Source organism: Rhipicephalus sanguineus, chromosome 5 (assembly GCF_013339695.2).
Source record: "Rhipicephalus sanguineus isolate Rsan-2018 chromosome 5, BIME_Rsan_1.4, whole genome shotgun sequence".
NCBI lineage: Eukaryota > Metazoa > Arthropoda > Arachnida > Ixodida > Ixodidae > Rhipicephalus > Rhipicephalus sanguineus.
Genome location: NC_051180.1, coordinates 1,456,535 through 1,478,922, shown reverse-complemented (window position 1 = coordinate 1,478,922; position 22,388 = coordinate 1,456,535). Strand labels below are relative to the sequence as shown.

General features: G+C 47.4%; 1 protein-coding gene across 4 annotated transcripts in view; it reads left to right on the top strand.

Annotated features, from left to right (window-relative positions):
• Positions 1 to 22,388, top strand: part of LOC119393117 (dihydroorotate dehydrogenase (quinone), mitochondrial) — a 215,094-nt gene that overhangs the window by 80,375 nt on the left and 112,331 nt on the right. For all 4 annotated transcript variants that reach the window (XM_037659940.2, XM_037659938.2, XM_037659939.2 and 1 more), the window contains one exon: positions 6,294 to 6,546. In XM_037659940.2, coding sequence (XP_037515868.1) covers positions 6,294 to 6,546 — 253 coding nt within the window. The remainder of the gene's footprint in view (positions 1 to 6,293; positions 6,547 to 22,388) is intronic.

The following is a 22,388-nucleotide window of genomic DNA, read 5'->3' as shown; positions in this document are numbered from 1 at the left end:
CGCCCGCGACGAGAGCAGCAGAGCCGAGTTCGGGAGGCAGCATTGCGTGAGTCCCGGGAGGGTGGCCGTCAACCTTGGTGTCTACTGAGCGAGGCTTCCCGGGCTTGCAGCCTCATCATGCAGTTCTCATGGCCTCTGCGGCACTACCCCAGCTCGACGAGACGGCAACCCACCGATAATCACGGAGCCACGTCGGTAGTTAGATCCCGTGGCACTGAGGATAGGCCGACAGTAGGCCTAGCTGGGAGGGACCGGTGGTCTCGACGGAGAATGAGGCATCGGCGATGAAGAGGATCAGCGAGGCGTCTGATCATCGACGACAACTCTGAGGCGTCGACTTGGGCACCGAATCGAAGCAGCGAATCCCAAAAAGTAAGAACGTTCGATTCGGATAGAGACTGTGAGAGGCCATAGTGGCCAGACTTTCGAGTCGTGAGGAGATAAGCGTAGCTCGAATGCTTTGTGATGTTTGTGAGGGTAGTTAGTGTAGTTAGTGCGCACTAACTCAGGATTTTTACACTTGTTGATTTTTGTGCGTAGCGTGTTCCTCCGGTCGCAGTGGTTTTCGCGTCGACGCTGCTGAGTGTGGTCACCTACGCGCGCGTTGGCTGTGGGAGTGTTTCTACCATTACGACCCGTACCGTGCACGGGAGAGGCATCACCCTTGTTGCATCATTGCGGTGACAACTAGCTTCCTGCATGCGGCGCGTCTCCGCGATGCTCTGACGGTTTTTCACGCCGAAGCCGGCAGCGGACTGATGCGAAGCGCCTTTGTGTCGTTCCCCAATAAAAGCGGGCAGTACGGTTACAGCGACGCTATGCCCGCAGTACCATATGCGATAGCCAGTGCGAGATAGCTTTATGAGATAGTCAATGCGGCGAGGTATCTTCGCGCCTGCGCCGCGCTCTTGAAGGCGCTCCCGTACGAGGGGGCAGCGAACGGCGGTAGCACGCCTTTTTTCTCGCCCGTCAAAGCATGCAGCATGTTTGATGCTACTTCAACCGCGCGGCCAAGCTGAAGGCGCTTATTTTGATGTCCTCCTTACAAACACTGACCTACAGGAAGCTCTGGAGAGGCTTGAAAAGCTATATAAGCAGATCTACAAAAAAATCAGTTTCACCGCAGGTGAAGCAATGAATGCGATAGCATCAAATTGTAATATACGAAGTAAGGCTGGCAGCTAACACCTATGAATCCAATCTCGCATAACTACAAAACGCTGGTGTAAGAGAAAACGGCTGCTCAAAGGAGAGAAGCGTTGAGATCACAGCACTTAAAAGGGTATAATCATCATCATCATCAGTGTTTATTTTTCACCAAAACAGATACAATGGCGAAAAATGGGGGGACGGCAAAAAAGCTGCAGTTATTGCAGCTTGACTAAGCACCGTCCACCCTGCGTCAGCAATGACAGGGTAAAAACAAAATACAAGAATAGTATGAAAAAATAAATAAAATAAAGCAAGTAATAATACAAGCAAAAGGCGAAGTAAATGACAGGCCAAGGTATACAAACAAAAAGGAATATTTCATAAACACATGAGCACAATAATTCGTAGAGTGTATCATTGCTTTTGTACATAAGAAAGGTACACAATGAGGTACACAGGAAAGGTACAAAAAATACAAAAAAAAATGATGCGAAGCAACACAGTGACTTATGTAAACAATGCAAACCTACAAAAATAGTGTTTGTACATCGATAGTGTTTAATTTGTCGATATTTATGTCTTGCTGCTCATATGAATTGAGTATAGTTGGCAACATATGGCTAAGCCTTTGGGTGCCGTAATTGGTGCGAGATAGCGGAATTTTCCACGGGGGTTTATATCGATGAAAGTAAATTCTTTGAGTATGTTCAAGATTTGCAAGTGTCAGAAATGCGTCGAGTTTCCCTCGACGAGCCGTCGGTGATGCCAGCGGAGATAACGCGCGCGCCAGCAATCGCGACCACGCCCTTAAAGTCCACAGTTGCTGCTTGAGCGACACCCCCCCCTCCATTGCGTTCCTTCGTGCTCCTTCAAGATGGGCGGCACGTTTCCTCTCTGCATGAGTGGCTGTCAACGGCAGGCCTGGCATGCGGTGTTATGTTATTGCATGCGCCCTCTATGCAACGAGGATCGGCCGCCTCTTTTCATCTCTGCCTCAGCCGCTTTCGCGTTCGTCGCCCTCACTCGCACGCTTTTACCGAAGGATAAAACATATCATGCGCGGGGGATGTTATCGATTTAGACTTTATACGGAACACGACTGCGATGCCGACGGCAAAAACCTGTTCAGAATGTCCATATAATTGCTATCGCAATAAAAACCAAAGCAGTAATCTGCTAAATTATATCACTGATCTTAAAAAGGCCTATTGCTATGTAACTGCAATTTTTGTGGAATCGCATTCTTTTTGTTGTTGTTTTTTCGAATTTTTAAGAAGTGAACCTAGTTTGCAGAACCTTTTCTTTTTCAATTATTTCATGCGTTTCTTACTCGGGCTGATAGGTCGCATAGTATTTAAAGAGGTAGTGTAGTTCATACGAGGCGATATTTTCTTCAAAGGCTGTTTCAGTGTTACGTTTATCCTAGGTCAATTTAAATATGTACTTGTCCCCCCAAGTTGATACAAATCTGTTTTTCAAGCTCCTGAGATGACATAAAAAATTCCTCTTAACTGCTCCAAATCAGGGTTCTTCTGCTGCAAAATCGAAATTTTGTTGCTCCAAAAATTGCTCCCAAATCAATTTCAGCCGTCTCACCCTTGTATACTCCATCTCCTATACTACCGTTCAGCACTACCAAGGATGTAAGCAAGCCATACGCTTGCACAGCAAAACATAGCCCCAGGTATAATTACCTTACAATTGGCAGGATTGAGACATTTGCACTTGTTTGGCACGTGTTATGTTAGATCGATGCGTGGTATGTTTATTCTTCTTCGCATTTATATTGTATACTTTTAGTTGCTGTATCAGTAACTGCCGGTAACTCTGGTTACAAATCAAGATGGTGGCACTCATGCAGGTGCTGTTACAAATTAAGATGGCAGTGTCCATGCAGGCGCGACCGCCCCAAAATGTGGATGGGGCTGGGTGGAGAGGACGTGGGAGGCATGTTCAGGGCAGTTCGTTGCCCTTTCGTGGTAGGTGCCCTTTGCAGACTACCCAGGTTGCCCACTCCTAAGGTCAGCACTGCACGTTATAGTAGTTTTTTGGTTAGGAAGCTTCCATTTTGACCTGTGTGTGCTTTAGCACATGAAAGGGGAACAGAATAAACTATGTTGCCTGCCAAAGGAGCTGAAAAAAATGACTTTAACCATGACTGACCCGCACGCTGTCCCATGTCTTCCTTGTGTTTCATTTGGTTTGTGCTGTTTTTACCTATGAACCATGACTAGCTTTAAAAAAAAACTTGGAGGACGCTTGAGCTTTGCCTTCAAGAGAAGAATGCGACAGCGTAATCGGGCCTCGTGCATATCGCCTTTTCAACGGCTAGCCTGGCTTCGGCTCTTGGTGCATGTCACAACTGCGGCACAAGGAAGCGAACGTCTGTGCGTCGAACATTGGCCGTTTCGAACTATCTTGGAATGCCCACTGCAAGCACAGTTGCGTAGTGCCCTCTGCGCCATAATTCTTCCTTTTGCGAGTTAGCGAAGGGCCCACTACGCATCCGTAAAGCAACGCATGAACCTACACAGCTGCTCACTTTGTTGGTGCTTTTGCCGATGATGATGATTAAATATGTCTGAGCGCTTTGTAATAGGTGGGCCTTTAAAACACCCACTCATGCAATTCACATGTTTTGACACCTGGTGCAATTCTGCGCTTCTGCCACGCAGTATTACATGCGTTAACGATACTCATCACTACACAACATTCATATAGCGTTGTTTTTTTTTTTTTCAAAGCAGTATTTAGCGATGGCGTGGTTCCGTGGTAGAACAGCTGCTTGCCACACCTGGGTTTGATTCTCACTGGAACCGCAGGTTTTTATTATTTATTTTATTTGCATCTCTCTCGACTTCTTAGTCATGGACAACACTGATTTTTTGCTCACAACCAATGATGCCAACACCAACGTCAACGCTGGAATTTCTGCGAAACGAGCTCATTAATGCAATCACTTTAAAACGCTTAAAAAACTGTGAAGAATTTGTAATCCCAGTGCCTCTCACAAGCGTGGGTGCAAAAAAGAGAAAAAAAGAGAGGATAAGTTTGTCGAATGTACGGAATAGTTTGTGTATTGCATACTAATATCTTTTGGTGAGGTGGGTCTAAGAAGGAGGTGTGTAAATGATTGTCTCAGGCAACACTGTAGAAATAGTACGAGGGACAAGTGCAAAGGGTTTCTCAATGTGCATTGTGAAAAGTGTGAGTGTAGCAATGTTCCTTGGGCTGTTCCTAGTTTTGGCCAATGGCAACATTCATCATGCTTTGTACCAATCTATAAAAAATGAACCATTCTCACAAGCAGTAGCAAACTGACGTCTGAAACAATCGAGGCAGAAATGACTAGTAGTTACGGGAATAACTGCATGCCCAAAGCATTGGTTGTTCTATTTTTGTTAGAATTACAATACTTGAGGTGGCACTGATTGTTCTGCTGGCTGCACCTGTGTATTTTATGGCCATAAGTTGCCTTATAGATATTCTGCTTTGCGGTCCTTGATAAAGAGTTGCAAGTTGTTGTGCGTTCTATCTTCTTCACTGGCCTCATCAGGTTGTGTTTTCCTGTTTGATGTCGCAATAAAAAGCATACTGTCCAACCTTGTAGCGGTTCCTCTGGAAAGCGAGTAGAAATTTTTAAAACAGAATTTTTAGATCTACGTTCGGTCATCTTCAAATGGTGTAGGGACGCCTGCAGCACTGGTTACTGCACGTGATGAGAATGGTTGCCCCGGTGTAAGTTGAAGGCTAGAATCACATGCAGTTTTTGCAGGCTGAATCAGGTTTTGTTTAATAAGAAAGCGATTACCATAGTGGTCATTTAGAGCTTGCAAACTGCCAAATAAAGTATTATTACCCCATTATTTCAAGCTTTCTTTAATAAGCCTGAAAAACCACCGCAGTCGAGCGGAAAACTTGGTGTGTTCCAACAGCACGGGTACGCCAGCGTTGTGAAATGAACTGTAGCGGTTCCACTCATGCCATATGTGTGACTGAAACAAGCATGAGACATGCTTCACAGAAGAAGAGAAGGTCTTTGCTGTTTTTCAGTTATGTTTAGCTGTTCTGTGTTTGATATGTGACATGACAGCCAACACGGATGCCTTGGTGAAGCGGAACCTGAAGGCAAAGTCTTATTCATTGCAGAATCCATGGGTTTGACTGTGTCGCGAAGTGACTTCAGCGTTGGTGAACACTGGTTTGCACATTTACGAAAGAGAACTCATGGTCATGGTTCGAAAATGCTGTGAAGTCAGCTGGGCTCCTGTTCACCCAAGACTTTTATTTCTTCTGAGTGGCCCCGGACGCTGTGCTCGCATGGCTCGTGTTTCTCCACTGCAGGCGGGCGGGGTGGGGCGGGGCAGGGCGGGGCGGGGCGGGGCGGGGTGGGGCGGGGCGGGGTCGTGCCGGGCCGGGCCGGGCCGGGCAGGCAGGCAGGCGGGCAGGCAGGTGTGCGGGCGGGCGGGCGGGCGAACGCAGCTCCGGCAGTGCCACTGGGTGCCTCTTTCAATGCGCGAGAAAAAAAAAAAAAAAGCTAAGACTACTCTGTGACGCACAGGAAAGCTGCCAAAATGCATAAAATACAATTTTAAGTTATGCATATTTGTTTTCAAGCAAAATAAGCTTACCTGCGAAAGTTTATTGCTTCTACCAATAGCTTGAACCACATCGCTATTGAGTGACGCTAGCAGTCATACTTTCACGACTTTCAGTCATATTAAAAATATGACTCCTTTTTTATTGGACGAAAGCATGCTCATTGCCGTCGATGTGACAATCTGCTGACTTCCACCACAATCAAAAAAATTTTTCTGAGCGGTAGACAGTCCCTGAAAGATTTTCATCATGTCTTGCCAAAACGTTCCAAACAGCTGCTTACCTACTAGACTGTCCAATATTTGCCATTTGACTTTATTTTTCCCTTGCATAACTTGTCTTCATGGTTTGTAAATTTGTCATAGGGTGCCTCTATGATGTTCCAGATTTGTTTGCTTGCTTTCAGCTTATTTTTGTTTTTTTCTATGTCTTGTGCTGTGCCATTATGTGATCCTTGTGTTCAGGGTTTTTGGCATTGAAAACTTTTGTTTAGCTTTGTTTAGTTAGTGTGCAGCAATGTAATTAATGTTCTGCCGCCTCAGGTATGGCTTCAACAGCGTGGGCCACAAGCAGGTGTGGTCGTCCCTGCATAGCAGCCGTGCTGCGTGGCATGGCATCGTGGGTGTCAACCTAGGTCGCAACAAGGAAAGCACTGATGCACATGCCGACTTTGTGGCGGGTGTCCACCAGTTTGCTGACCTGGCTGACTATCTGGTCGTGAACGTGTCGAGCCCAAATACTCCAGGCCTGCGAACACTGCAAGGACGGCGCCACCTCAAGAATCTGCTGCTCAAGGTGAAGGCTGGCTTGTAAATGGCACGCCACTTTTGCATCACTGCACATGGTGGTGTTATGCACTTTTGATGACTGTGAAGAAAAAAACTGTTGTGATATTATGGTTTGACAAAATGCTAACAGCATACTTGACAACTCTACCGATTTGGCTGGGAGGCTACCAGATTTTGAGCAATCCTTCCGATTAACAAGCATGGATATAACTCTCCCAAAAAATAGCCCTAATCCCACAGTGAAAAGAAAATAAAGTGCAACTTTTCTACAGTTTTCTAGCCTTGGTCTATTGTGTGTGGAATGCTTAAGTCACTCTTGCCACGTTAACCCCTTCAGGGTCAATGACGTACATGTACGCCATCCGCTAACACCCTCAAAATGGTCAAAGATGTACATGTACGTCATTGCTTGTATGTTAAAAAAACACGCTTTTGTCAATCATTTTTCTTGCTTGGCATGTGCTCCTGCTTTGGGGGAATACATGTAGTTTTTTCCTTGCGGCGATGACTCTTAATTTTTTGTTATGCTTTACTACAGCGGTGCGCTAGTATCTGTTGCGTCCTTCGGCCGGTTCCCGGTTGTTGCGCCCGCAAAACTCATGGCTTTCTTGTTTAGAATCAAAAGCTGCTTCCGTTACGTTGGCGATAAGACGAATGATTATTATAGGTTTTGGATTTGGTTTTGCTTTCCGGACACGCTCGGAACTGCACAGTTTTCTTCAGTGCGCTCACCCGCGCAGTTTGCTTGCGCTATGGAAGTGCGCGCCGGTTTTCCTGTTTTGCGTGAGTCTAGTGGCAATTCCTCCGAATCGCTGCTCGACTACTGAATCAGAATCTGATTTAGCAGATGTCAGCCGTTGTATGAGGAGTTACTTACGAGTTAAGACTCAGATGTTGATGAGCGAGCGAAATCTGAAAAGTCTGCACGGCGACACGATGCTGACTGGATGAAAAGTGACTTTTCTCCCTTCGTGTTTCCACTTGACGCCACTTTGTGCACTTATTTTTGTACGTCTGTGGACTACACATGCGTTTATTGCAACACATAACTTAACAGTCGTATAGGTTTTAAATGCGAAGCATTTCTTAGCGAACCTCAGGCACTTTGGCCCTTCCTTCCTTCCTTCCTTCCTTCCTTCCTTCCTTCCTTCCTTCCTTCCTACCCACCCACCCACCCACGCACCCACCCACCCATCCATACCCACCCATACCTACCCACCCACCCATACCGACCGACCGACCCCCTTACCCACCTACCTACATCTGGGTGCTCTCCTGGCCATCTCCGTAACTTGTAACATACCAAAATTGGCATAGCAGTGGATTACCATATAACGCACACGATTCACTGGTCATGACATGAATAACGCAAAATACCTGTCGCGTACATCATCAAACCCTTTCTCTTAGTCACGTGTGGCACATACCCACATATCAGAGTTAATGTTATGCGGGTATGTGCCACAGGTGATACAAAGTCTTAACCAACATAGCATACGGCGAACACAGACATTGACACGCAAGGAAAGTGACAATAATTATAATTGTTGGGGTTTTATGTCCGAAAACCATGATATGATTATGAGAGATGCCATAGCGAAGGGCTCCAGAAATTTTGACCATCTGGTATTCTTTAACGTGCACCGAGATCACCGAGTACACTGGCATCTAGCATTTTGCCTCGATCGAAATGCGACCACCGCGGCCGGGATCGAAATCGCGACCTGCGGGTCATCAGTCGAGCACCGTAACCGCTATACCACCGCGGCCGACACAAGGAAAGTGAGGGAGCTGAAGACCCCTGGAAGACGGTCAACTACCATCCACTCGTCCATGTGGTCCGCAACGTGGAATACGTGGATTACAATAAAACCGGGGTGGATGCTTCCCTACAATAAATCTGCCGAGAGAACCACGCCTCTCATCATTACCGGGGACTTCAACATTGACATATCAAGACTCAACAACGCCTGGCACTTATACTGAGTGAAAGACGGCTTGGATGTGGACAGGGCATCAAAAAGACCTCGCTGCCACGTCCAGGACAAGAGGCATCACAGATCATTTCATTGTAAGAGGCATCCAGGATTTCCACCAGCTGTACTATACCTCGCACTTGACTACACTTAGACCTGTCATAGCCGCGATCACGAACAGGTCGGATAATAAGTCCGGTACAGCTGCTGGTGCTCACTGATCATGGTGATGATGACCTTGTTCAAGAACTGTCAAGAACCCCTCCTACACATACACACAGGTTCGTGAAACGTGCGTGCGTTCTCCGTCATAACGGACAAGTATAAGCATAGCAACTGTAATGCAATTGTAACAACTGCAACTGTGACTGTAAGGTACGTGCAGTGCGCCTGCGCATGCCACTCGGCTGTGTACCATATCTAAGGAAACTTTCCTTAATGAAGCTTAGTTGTGAGTAACGCCTGTCCTGTTCTGCATCTGTGCTTCTTCTTTGTGCTGTTCTGATTCGTGGTATCCAGTATTGAAGAATATAAGCACTACATATCAGCTTACCGCGTCTGGTGTTGGTAACACCCATGTTGCTGTTGGCATCATTACGCAACTGTAAACAACTGGTTATATAATACATATGCGACTTCAACATATGAGTGTGCGCATACCACTTCCATTTCTCTAGTGTCATTCCGTAAAGTTTCGCTCAATGCGAAAAATTACGCCACAGTCACTATCCCACGCATGCTTCGCATAACATCGATTCCCACGGTACGTGGGATCTGCCGAATTTTTTTTAGAATATATCTTGCTGTTGCTCACGAATAAACCATGTATATGTAACAACACAAGCGATTTCTTTGTCACTTATGGTCTAGGGTTGCCACATGTCCAGTTTTAGACCAGCCCAGCTGGTTTTTCAGATAGCGGGCCGGTTCCCGGTCCGCACCTAAGACGGCTGACAAAGTGGCCGTTTTTTAGCCAGAATATCGAAGTCATTTACTTTCTCTGGAGTTTCATAAGCATCAATTCAACAACTACAATGGTAAATATTTATCGTCAATCACCAAAGCTCTTGCTCTATAAATCAACCACTTTTTATGATCCCTTGAAGTGTAGAGATCATTGGAATAGAGCACATTATTGCGCGTGTATGTAGTATATATGAATATCCTATGTTTTTGTGGCATATGCACTTTATGCATTCTAAGATTCGTTGATGCAAAGAGGGGCTTTTTATGGATGAAGTCTGTGCGGTTCTTTTTTAGTGCAGCACATACAAAGCAATGACCGAAACCTCACTTACTTTTAGTACAAGCGTCATTCCAATCACGGGTATTTTTATGCCAGCCATTAGGCTAGTTGGTTTGCTCAGTGTTGTTTTTGTGCACATCTACAGGTTTATTTCGCTCAAGGAAAGCAATGTTACATTAAATGGTACTGCATGCTAAAGACTTAACATGGCGTCTATTGTTCAACATTACTTTCATCTTTCGTTGCATCATGGTGTAAAAGGTTGTGGGCAATCTCCTGTTTTGTCCATGTCCCTTTGCGCTGCTGTACCATGATCAGCACTTAGTTTTACAGCGAAAGCTGTTATGGGATCAGAACAAGGGCCGTTTTTGGCGCCGTAGTTGTGCGTCGCCGGTGTCTGTAACCACTATCGCGACGTCAAGGGCCGTTTTTGGTGCCGTAGTTGTCCACCGCCGCCGGTGTCCGTAACCACTATCGCGCGAAATAAGAAAAACAAGGAAATGAAAAAAAAAATATCTAGTATGGACCGAGGTTCGAACCTGGGCCCTCTACGTGGGAGCCCAGTATTCTACCTCTGAGCGATGCCAGTGCTTCAAACTGCTTTGCAAAAAGACCCTATACAGGCTTCATGTCGGCAAGGAACCACATTAACTAGGCTTGTGCGAATATTCGAGCACTTCGAATATTCGAACGAATATTACAGTATTCGAATTCGCTTCGAAACGAATTTAAATTCTAGGAAATTCCGAAGTATTCGAAATGAACGAATACAGTGAAAGCTCGTTAATTCACACCTCATTAATTCGAAATTTTGGATAATTCGAAATGGTCGCCGCAGTCCGGTCCGCAGTGCATAGGAGACCATGTGTAAAACGATTCGTTAATTCGAACAGAAATTGCCGCCTCTACGGATAATTCGAAGCGCGCGCCGCCGAGCGTCATCATAGTCAAACACTAGTGGAAGCTTTTACGGCCGAACGATAGGTAGCACGACCGGTTTTTTCGAGCTTCAAGTGGCCTCCGAGCAAAGGGCGAGCAAAGTATGGCCTCCGAAATCCAGGGAGCAATTTTTTTTTTTTTCCGTAGCCCTCCCGCTATCTCAGCGCCTGGCGCCACTTGTATACGCGGGACCCGCGGGACGCTGAGGAGTCGGCGGAGTAGTCCTAGCAGTCCTAGGCCGCACCCGGCAGCGTCACTTTGTTCCTCGAGCACGTTGTTCGTTCACGCCGTCAAGCCGTCTTATTCTGCGCGAAGCCGTCTACTGCGCGAAGACTGTCAAGGAGAAGGTGGAGATTTTGCGAGAGGTTGACCAAGGGAACTCGAGCAAATACGAAATTGCGAGGAAGCACGGCATACCTCCGAGCACGTTGTCAACCTACATGCGCAACAGGACGGCCATTGAAAACGCCTATGAAGCCGAGGATTTTGGCGCCAGTCGAAAAAGGCTAAGGACAGCGAAGTTCCCGGAACTGGAGTCGGCTTTGATTATCTGGGTTAAAGAAATGAGAGCCCAGAGTATCGCATTGAGCGGCCCTATCATCATGGCCAAGGCAGCCGATTTCGCCCTGCGCTTGGACATTGAAGACTTTGTCGCCTCCGAGGGATGGTTTCATCATTTCAGGGAGCGGCACAATCTCGTATTCCGCACGTTATCCGGCGAGGCAAAGGAAGTGGACGCCGAAACATGCACTACTTGGAGAAGCGACACCCTGCAGCAGTACTTGGAGAGCTACTCACCACAGGATGTGTTTAACGCTGACGAGACAGCGTTATTTTTCAAGTTGCAGCCAGACAAGACGATCACCTACAAGGGAGACAGCTGTGCCGGCGGCAAGCGCAGCAAAGAGCGTGTCACTGTTCTGGTCGCCGCAAATATGACCGGTACGGAAAAGGTCCCCCTTTTTGTGATTGGCAAAGCACTCAAGCCACGGTGCTTCAAAAACATTCGGTCACTGCCGACGGAGTACACCGCAAACAAGAAAGCCTGGATGACAGGTGACCTATTCAGGAAGTGGCTACTGAAATTCGACAGGCGAATGGAACTGGGCGGCAGACGCATTCTTCTTGTCGTCGACAACTGTTCGGCGCACAAAGTCGACGTTGAGCTGAGAGCAATAAAGTTAGTGTTCCTTCCAGCAAATACGACTGCGGCCCTACAGCCAATGGACCAGGGTGTGATAAGGAACATCAAGTGCTTTTATAGGCGTCACATGCTGGAGAGAATGATTTTGTGCGCGGGCGACAGGAAGGACTTCGGCATTACGCTGCTCACTGCCATGCACATGTTGGTGCGCGCATGGGAACAGGTGACCGCGACCACAATCGCAAACTGTTTCCGCCACAGTGGATTTGCAGCTGGAAGTGCGCAGGATAGTTGTGACGTCGACGTGGACGGGGCTGAGGAGCTCATGCCAGTGGCATTGCACGACACTCTTTGGGGCGTACGTTTTGCCGATTATGTTGAAGTTGACACCGGTGCATCGGTGTGTGGTGCCCTGACTGATGAGGACATTATCGCTCAAGTAGCCGGTGCGCAGCCTGTTGCTGAAGAGCCAGAAGGTGAGGAAGACGAAGATGACGAAGCGCCTGTGCGCCCGTCAGCTTCTGCGGTGATGGAGGCACTTAATGTGGCGCGTCTCTTCTTCAACTTTGAAGAGGGTGAAGAGGATTGCCTGCGCCGCGTCCGTGCGCTGGAACAGAGAGCCGCAGCTGTGGCATTCAGAGAAAAGAAGCAGATGGTCATCACCGACTTTTTTGGCCAATAAATATTTTTCGTGCCCCCACCCCCGAAATCCACCCATTTTTGCTCACTTTCATTATTTCGAATTTTGTTTAATTCGAAATTGCTCAGCGTTCCCGTGGAATTCGAATGAACAAGCTTTTACTGTAGACATATATAAACCGCATATAACCCTCTGTAAAGGTGGTTCCACTGCAGTGGAGATGTGCTATACTGTGAATACACCTTTCCAGGAGAAACCCGCACTGTTGCGAAGCCCCACTTCAAGTTTAAATGAACATACAGTAAAACATCGTTAATTCAAAGTCACTGGTACTGTGAAAAATGTAATTAAGCAGGTTTTCGAATGAACCAAACATACAAATAGCGGGATGCAAGGAACTTTGAATTACTGGAAGTAATCAGAGGTGATCGTTTGTTGTTCCTGCTAGTTTGCGGCTACAAGGGTTATGTCTTCCAGCAATACGTGGTCCCAATTTTGCGGCTAAACCGGGGAAACGGCGGGCCTCGCTGCTGCCAGCGCAAGAAGAAAAAAAAAAGAAAGAGGAAAAAAAAAGTCACAGTTTCGCCGCAAGGCCAAAGCAATGAATGCGATAGCAAGAAACTAATGCTATATGAAGTGAGGCTCGCCAATGGATACTCTCAGTTTGAACAGCGCTCCTGTTGCAAAGGCGGCCGAACCAGCGAAGGAAACTAGCGTGCTTCAAGTGTCGAGCTGTGACACTTGATAGTTCGCGCTCATCTTCTGTTTGTTCGTTGTGCGGCGTCCCTTGAGCTCGAGTGGCTTTCGTACACTCCGTAACATGAGCGCGGACATCACGGTGAAAGCGTGAAACATCCCTCTTCCCCTCAGCACGAGAAAACCGTGCGAGCAGACAGCGGAAGGGCAAGGTTCTCCCTGCGCAAGTATAAGAAGAAGCGAGCGAGCTCGCCGACGGCTTTTAAATGCGCCCGTCGCGCTCCTAACGCCATCTCGCTGGTAATGAAGAAACGCTTATAAGCGCAGCCGTCTCTGAGTCCGTCCAGCGGTAAAGGGTGTGTATATAACGCTCGCCGTTAGCTACGTGGAGGATCTGCGTTTCGTGGCGTAGTGGATAGCGCCACTCGCTGCGGAGCAAGAGGTCCCTGGTTCGATTCCGTGCTTCGGAAGCATTTTTCTGAATTATTTTTCTTTGGGGCTATTATATATATATACATACTTGTACATATACGGTGCATGACGGCGGCGACGGCGACGGCAAAATCCAGCCGAGACTGTCCATATAATTGCTATCGCAATAAAACCGGTCTCGCGGTCAACTGAAATGCGCGCCTGCGGAAAAGACATGCTTCGCTGCAACACAGTAGTGATGCGCGGGCAGCATGTCACCTGCTCCTTGCAGCGTCAACGCGTCATGATGCGACCATTCGCCCATTCTTTCTGGTAAAATAAAGAATTTAATAATGACCAGTGTGACGGAATTCGCGATGCGTTCTGGGTGGAAAAGATGATCATTGAAGCTTTCGAACTGAGTTTTCGAAGTAGGCGTTGCAGGCAAGTACTGCACCAGCAGTGCAAGTGCGCAAATTGCTGGAACAACCGCCATTCGGACGTTCGCATACATCGCGAATTCCGTCAGACCGCCCTTTATTAATTTCTCTATTTTCCCAGAAACAATGGGTAAATCATGACGCGCTGAACTTGATTAGAAGCATGCGTCATGCTGTCCGCGTGTCACCGCTGTCTTGCAGTGAAGCACGTCTTTTCCGCAGGCGCACATTTCAGCTAACCACGAGACCGCCTTTTGTTTAGTTTTTTTTCTTGCGCTGGCAGCAGCGAGGCTGGGATGCTTCACTTGTCACTCATTATTATCGCTACACTGCACTGCTTTGTGGCTTCTAAGGGCCATCGTTTCTTCGGATTTGCGGCTAAATCGGGATTGGGGAATTGGCACTTGGCACCCAAAGTTTTCGAATTAACCGGGCTGGTACTGACCGCCACTTCAAATTATCCACTCAAATTTACATTGCAAAATTCGGGGCCAAAGAAATCCTTCTAATTGTACGGGATTTCGAAAGAACAGAGTTCGAATTAATGAGGTTTTACTGTATTACCCTCACATTGATTCATCATTTTTTAAGTTTAAAAGCTTGTTATACCGGCTTATATGTTCTAAGTAGAGTAAATTTTAAAACCTAACATATTTTACAGGTTATCACTAGCATTTTACCGAAAGTCAAATCCTGCTGTTACTCGAGGTTGCTTCCACTTCCCTTTGGACCAAAAAGAATGACATATGCATATGCCTTGTTTCAACTTTAAAAGTATTGCGCTGGTTAGTTGGGTCATGACAGATATGCTTATTTTTCTTTATAATGTGTGATGTAAACTATTCGAATTCGCTTTGAAATTCGCTTCGACCAAATCGCCATTAGTTTCAAATTCGCTTCAGACCTAAAATTTACTATTCGCACAAGCCTAACATTAACATATGTAATGTAGTGTGGTAGCAGAGTAAAATAATAACCAGGCGACACACAACGCGAATTCTGTAACCAGGCGTCACACAATGCGAATTGCACAACGAGTGGATTGTTGAATGCTTCCAACCCATTACAAAGGGCTCTGCAATAATTCTTATCGTCATCAGCCACAGCATCAACAAAGTGCACATTATGCCTTACAGGTGTATAGCAAGTACCACGGTTCCCCGCAAAATGATTAAAAATGCTTCCCTACTTCACAAAAATTATGATGATTTATAGCGTAGTGTGTTCCTCGCAAGTGCACTCCTATTGGTTGCCAAGGGGGCCCATAAGGCCCCCATGGTCTATTTCCTCAGAGGGTCAATAAAGTTCTTTCCTTCCCTCTCTTTCTCACGTTAACGTTTGTTATATAGGATGGTGGGAGAGTGAAATAACGACCGGGTGTCGCACAATGCGAATTACGTAACTAGTGGGCCGTTTAAAGCTTCCAACCCATTACAAATGGCTCAGCCATAATTCTTCATCGTCATCAGCTGCTGCATCAACAAAGTGCACATAATGCCTTGCAGACGGTACCTCGTTTCTTCGCAGAATGACGAATAATGGTGTAGTGGGTGCTTCCCAACTTCACAAAAATTATGATTTGTGGCGTAGTGGGTACGTTGCTAGTGCACTTTCCCTAAGAGAGTTTATAATGGGCTCTAGAAATGCCGCTCTTCCGGCCTTCGCTATGTTTGTGCTGCGCTTTCCATGCAGGCCTGGCGTTTTTTTTGGTTGGCCTCTAGCAAAGCTACGACACACGTTCGCACGGTGCGAGGGAAACCTGAATACCGTATTTTCTCACGTATATCCCACACTTAGTATAACCCGCATGCCCCACTACAAACCACGGAAGAAAAAAGAAGAGAAAACCTCGCGTATTTATGTGAAGTCACCTTTTTCCATTCCCAAAAAGCCACGCCGTGAAGACAACTTGTGCGCTGTAGTTCGCATAAAGCCCGCATCCCAACTTTAGCTCCGATGATGAACCACAAGGCAACTACCAAGACTAGTGTGATAAGAAGGACGAAGAGCTCCAAATTTCCTGTTAAAAGGCAGAGCATGCAAACAGGGACACAAGAGAGAAGTCAGCACAGCACAAACACCAGCTTTCTAGGCGTGTGTGTTGTCCTGACTTCTCTCTTGTGTCCGTGTTTGCATGTCCCGTCTTTTAACATGAAGCCCTACCAATTAGCTCAGCTTTCTCTTCTTCTAAGCTCGAATTTTCTGTGTGTCTCATGTGGGCTATATGTGAGAAAATATGGGAACTTCGTATGTGGCCAAGTATGTCGAAGTAAGCGAGAGTCAAATAAAAAAAAAATTTGCCCACGCCTTGAGGGAATAGGTTTCATGTGAAGCAGTTTGTGAGTACTTCTATGCTGCATTTTGTGACTTTGAGCCGAGCGTTATAAGGTGGATCGAGGTGTTTTACAGCGAAAGTGTTATGAGATCATTTCAATGGCCGTTTTTGGTGCCATAGTTGTCCGCCGCTGCCGGTGTCCATAACCACTATCGCTCGAAATAAGAAATAAGAAAAAATTTCCAGGATGGAACGGGGTTCAAACCTGGGCCCTCTGCGTGGGAGCCCAGTGTTGTACCTCAGAGCCATGCCGGTGCTTGGAACTGCCTTGCAAAAAGACGCTATACATGCTTCATGTCCAGAAGGAACCACATTAACATATATTTTTAGTGTGGTAGAAGAGTGAAATAACAACCACGCACCACACAACGCGAATTCTATAAACTAGGCATCACACAATGCGAATTGCGCAACGAGTGGTCTGTTGGATGCTTCCAACCCATTACAAGGGGCTCTGCAATAATTCGTCATCATCATCAGGCAGAACACCAACAAAGTGCGCATAATGCCTTACATGTTTTTTAGCGGGTACCACGGCTCTCCTTTGAATGATGAAAAATGGCATAGTGGCTGCTTCCCTACTTCACAGAAATTATGATGATTTATAGCGTAGTGGGTTCCTCGCAAGTGCACTTGCATTGGTTGCCACGGAAGTCCATAAGCCCATCATCCATTTCCTCAGGGTCTCAATAACGTTCGCCCCCCCTCTTTCTGTCTCTCTTTCTCACATCAACGTATGTTATATTGCATGGTGGGAGAGTGAAATAGCGACCGGGCGTCACACAATGCGAATTACGTAACTGGTGAGCCATTTAAAGCTTCCAACCCATTACAAAGGGCTGAGCCACAATTCTTCATCGTCATCAGTCGTCACGAAAACAAAATGCACATATAGTGCCTTACATGTGTGTAGCTGGAACCTCGCTTCTGCGCACAATGACGAATAATGGCGTTGTATGTGCTTCCCAACTTCACAAATAGTGTGATTTATGGCGTAGTGGGTACCTTGCTAGTGTACTTGTTTTAGTAGCCCCAAGAGAGTTTACAACGGGCTCTAGAAATGCCGCTCTTCCAGCTTTCGCTGTGACTGTGCTGTGCTTTCCACGCAGGCCTGGCGTTTTTTGTCAGTGTAGTTGAGTGCACATCGTGGCTTTACCAGGCTTGTCGACTACACTGGCTTTTAAAGGGTAACTTATGGTCTGACATAACGTCAGCACTCACTTTATAGCACAAACGTCAGTATTATCGAAACGAAGTCCACATTATGGTGCAATGATGCAAATATCATAAGTAACTTTCATTAGTGTATTCCTCCAGGGTCGAGCAACGCTTGAATATAGCTTGCTGAATCATAGGAGTACAAATGTAATGTTTATTAGTCTTCTATAAAAGCGGAGCCAATACTGGAACCACAATGGACGTTAACCCAACATGACGCCTGTATCATAGGAGTACATATGTAATGTTTATTGCCTTGTTATAAAATTAGATGGCCAGAGCTGCAACCACAATTGATGTTGCACCAACATTAGGCCTGCATAGAGTGTTCTTTCAAAGTGGTACCAAGACCTGGTGTGGCTCTGTGGTAGAATACCTGACTGCCATGCAGAATGCTATTGTTCGATTCCTGCTGAGATCCTGATTTTTATTCTTTGCATTCGTCGGATCAACGCTGCTGTTGTGTTTTTTTTTCTTAACGCTATCGCATTTAAATGACCAATGTCTGTGTTCACCGTTCCTGGGTAGATAAAAAATCCGGCAGATCCCACGTGCTGTGGGTATCGAGGTAATGTGAAGCAGCCAGCAAAGAGCCGCATACATCACCTTGTTTGTCTTCGACGCAAATGAAGTCATTCATGTCATGACATCTAGTTCACTATATATCGCATGTTTGTCACGCATGCGTGCATGTACAATATGGTATATACCATGCTAATGAAACGTGTAGTGTTCTGGTTTTACAATGCATAACCTGTCATTTATGTTTGTCACACACTCACGTCATGCCTTACCAGTTTTCATACATATATCGAGTTAACAAAACAGTCATACATGACGCCATACATGAGCCATACATGGGCCATACATGACAAGCCGTACATGATGTGCTTGTCATGTTTTGCATGTTAGGACATGTCATTTACGTTCGTCATAGTCACGTCGCGGAATAGAAATTTTGGTGCATATCAAGCTAGCGAAACGGCTGTGAGCACACAATGAGCTTGGCATGTAAGTGATGCCACACATGTCATGCATGTCATTATTGCCATGTTACGACCTGTCATTTATGTTCCCCGTCTACAGTCACCTCACGCAATACCAGTTTTGGTGTATTTCACACAATGGTGAAAACTCAACTTCGGCGCGTGCACAGTCGATGACGGCATTATGGCGGGATAGGAAGTCCCACTCGAGGATGACGTCATGCGAACAGGCAGAAAGGACAGTAAACTCAACGATGTACATATCGCCTTGAATGAACACTCTTGCAGTGCAGGCCGCGATAGGCGTCACTGGCTGCACGCTTGTGGTGTGGAGCGACAGGCCCGAAAGCGGCGTCGTTACCTTGCGTAATAAACGGCAGAGATTAGCGGCTATGACACAAACGGCTGCGCCGATGTCCACAAGGGCAAAAGTACGAACACCTTCAACAGTTATGGTGACCACGTTAGCAGGGGTGGAGTGAGGGCTTGGACAGTTCGAAGATGGCGCAGTTCTTGCCTCTTGAACTGCGGCGGTTAGTTTTCCTGGTTGGAGGGTCCGGGCCGGCGACACATGGGGGAGGGCGATCGCCGCCGAGGAGACAGTGAGCGCTGCGGCTGGAAGTCAGGGCGGTGGGTGGGGGCATCACGCGGTGATGGGCCAGGAACGTAGTGGAGGAAGGGCTGGCTGCCGGATTGCGACGACCAGGCACGGTCACCGAAAGTTTGGGGGCGACTGCAGCAGTAGCGGGCGACATGTCCCGGAGTGTAGCAGGCGTAGCAAATCGGTCGATTGTCAGACGTCCTCTATGGATTGGCGAGTCTCGGTGCTGCCCAAGAAGCAGTATAGACAGGCGGTTGCATGGGCTGTGAGTGCGTGGTGTAAGGTTGTTGCGGAAGCCTACGCACAACGTCCACATACGTGAGGGGCACGGCTACAGGCTGCACAGCCTGCGCATAGGCAACAGGAGCGGCCACAGGCTGCGCTGCACGTGCGCAGTGAACAGAGCTGGATGGAGGCGGCTCGTGGTGCGCAAGGGGAAAAGCGTGGGCAACCTTCTCCGAAATAACAGTGTGGAGCAGGGCAGGCAGACGGGTGGTGGGCTCATGTGTAAATGGCATTAGGGAAAGTTGGCGGGCAACTCCCTCGCGGGCGAAGTCTCGGACCTGCTGAAACATCGTCGAATAGTCAGGCACGGTGTCGAGACTGCACAGCGACTCGCCACCTCGCGGAGGCTGTCAAGTCAGAGCGCGTTGCTTCAACTCATCGTAGCTCTGACACAAGCTGACGACTTTTGAAACTGTGCCCGGATTCTTAGCCAATAGCATCTGGAATGCGCCGTCGTCAATGCCCTTCAGGATTTGCTTTATCTTGTCTGCTTCAGTCATGGTGTCGTTGACACGTCTACGAAGGTCGACGACGTCCTCAATGTAGCTTGTGAAGCTTTCTCCTGTCTGCTGTGAGCGGACGCGCAAGCGCTGCTCTGCGCGCTGTTTGCGGACAGCTGGTCGACTGAACACTTCAGAGGAGGACGTCTTGGAGACGGTCCATGTGGGGATGTTGTGTTTGTGGTTGTTGTACCACAATTCGTCGACTCCAGTCAGATAAAATATGACGTGGCCTAGCTTGTCAGGGTCATCCCACTTATTATGCGCTCTCACCAGTTCGTAGTGGTCAAGCCAGTCTTCCACGTTGGTCTCATCTGCACCGCTGAAGACCTTTGGGTCCCATAGCCGAGGATGCGCAGTGCAGGTGACTGACAGGGGCGAAGGCGCCGGCGGGTTTTCGTTGTCAGTCATGATCGGCGGAAGCGTCCAGCTTCACAGCTCCAGGGTGTAGCGACAGGGATGAACAGCACCTCCACTATATGTGAAGAGGTTTATTGGTTGTTTAAGGACTTACCGTATTTATTCGAATCTAGGCCGATAGTTTTTTCGGAATTTCTTTGTATCAAACTCCAGGGTCGGCTTAGATTCGAGGATTTTGAAAAATGCGCCATTTTTCACCGAGAAAAGTGTTGCAAAACTAGCGCCACCTAGACAGTATTGTAGCCGTTAGTAGCCGAGCCAACACCTGGCTTAAGTACACACGCGAGGCCGCCATTTTTATCTTTGTGGTGAGTATTGAGGCGAGCCGTTCGTCGGTTCGAGTCTCGCTTCGAGTGGGCTGTGTGTGGCGTAGCTCAATGACGCCAAACGAGCGTAGTCATTATAGTGCGGCGTATAAAAGGAAAGTTGTGCTAGCCGCGGAGTCGTCTTCCAATGTTCAAGCCGGGTGAGACTTTGGAGTGGACGAAAAGAATGTTTGTCGGTGGAGGGGCCAACGGGAGAAGCTCTTCGCGTGCACCGCAACGAGGATGGCTTTTGCCGGTCCACGGAAAGGCCGTCACCCTGAAATGGAGAAGGCATTGGCCGACTTCGTTCGGACGCAGTGCGCAGCTGCCCTTCCAGTGATAACGGAAGTGCTCCAGGCGACGGCGAGGGCGCTTTCAAGAGAGCAAGGTGTTTCGGCGGCAGACTTCAAAGCCAGCCGAGGCTGGCTGCAGAAATTCATGAAGCGCTTTGGCTTCAGCCTCCGTCGTCGTACCTCAATCGCCCAAAAGTTACCGGCTGACTATGAAGAGAAGTTGCTGGAGTTCCAGCGTTTCGTGCTTCGGAAGAGAGAAGCGAGAGCGTATCTGCTAGGCCAAATTGGCAACGCGGATCAAACGCAGGTGTATTTTGATATGCCGGTGGCGTACACAGTCTCAGAAAAAGGGGCCAAGGAAAAGGGACCGAGGATTGCGCACTGTTTGAGGACAGCGACAAAGAGATCAGCGACGATGACTCGGAATGAGCGTGGCATCTTGATGATGAACCAACTGCGCCGTTTCATCTTCATATTTTCAATAAATGTTTTCCCTTTGTGAATTTTACCCGGCCTACATTCGAGGTAAGTTTTTTTTTTCGGGCTTTGGACTTTAGGGGGTCGGCTTAGAATCGGGGTCGGCCTAGATTCGAGTAATTACGGTAATAGTTGTCAGCGGCAAAGCAGCGAGAAGGGCCGTCCAGAGGCACAGTGGCGATCCGAAACACGAGCCTAGCGAGCCGAGCGTTGGCGATGCTGCTGCATGGAGGTGCATCTTCTTTACACAAGATATATATAACTTGCCGTCGGCAGGGACCGGTCCCTGCCGGCGGCAAGTTATCTTTTCGTCTACTTTACTTTCTTCACATTTATATTCTAAATACTACAGATAACACCCCCTGTACTTTCCTTGGCGTTATTCTCTGTTAGTTCTGATTAATATTGTGTCTAACAAAGATAAACGAGCCCTTAAGAATCATCTCCTTTCCTTCATTCATAGCGAGGGTCTTGTCCTGACAGACTTGATGCCTTCAGGTAGTATGCGAGGGAGTATTGGTCAGCTGCCAGCTCGTAAAAAGATCACATGCTACGTGACGCCAACAGGCAGAAAAAGATGGTTGATCCCTCCGTCATAGGAATCGGAATAACACGAAAGTAAAGCATGCCCTTACAGAAGTAACTGAATGTTTACTGTACATTGATATCAGAGAGTTTGCACTATGTATATTGATGTCTGGCATCTATAGCACCGTTTAACGTGGATGCACCCACTTTGATGATTGGTGGTACATCTCCATCCCGATGACTAACGTTCATGTTAAATGATTAAACAAACCCTTGTGGTAGCTGTAGTAGTTAACGGTGAAAGCGTAATCAGAGAACAAGGTGTGATAGCCAGAAGAGCGTCGCGTATTGGACGCAGAACTTGGTCGCCATCCCGCGGCATGCTAAAATGTGATTGAGCACCACGGCC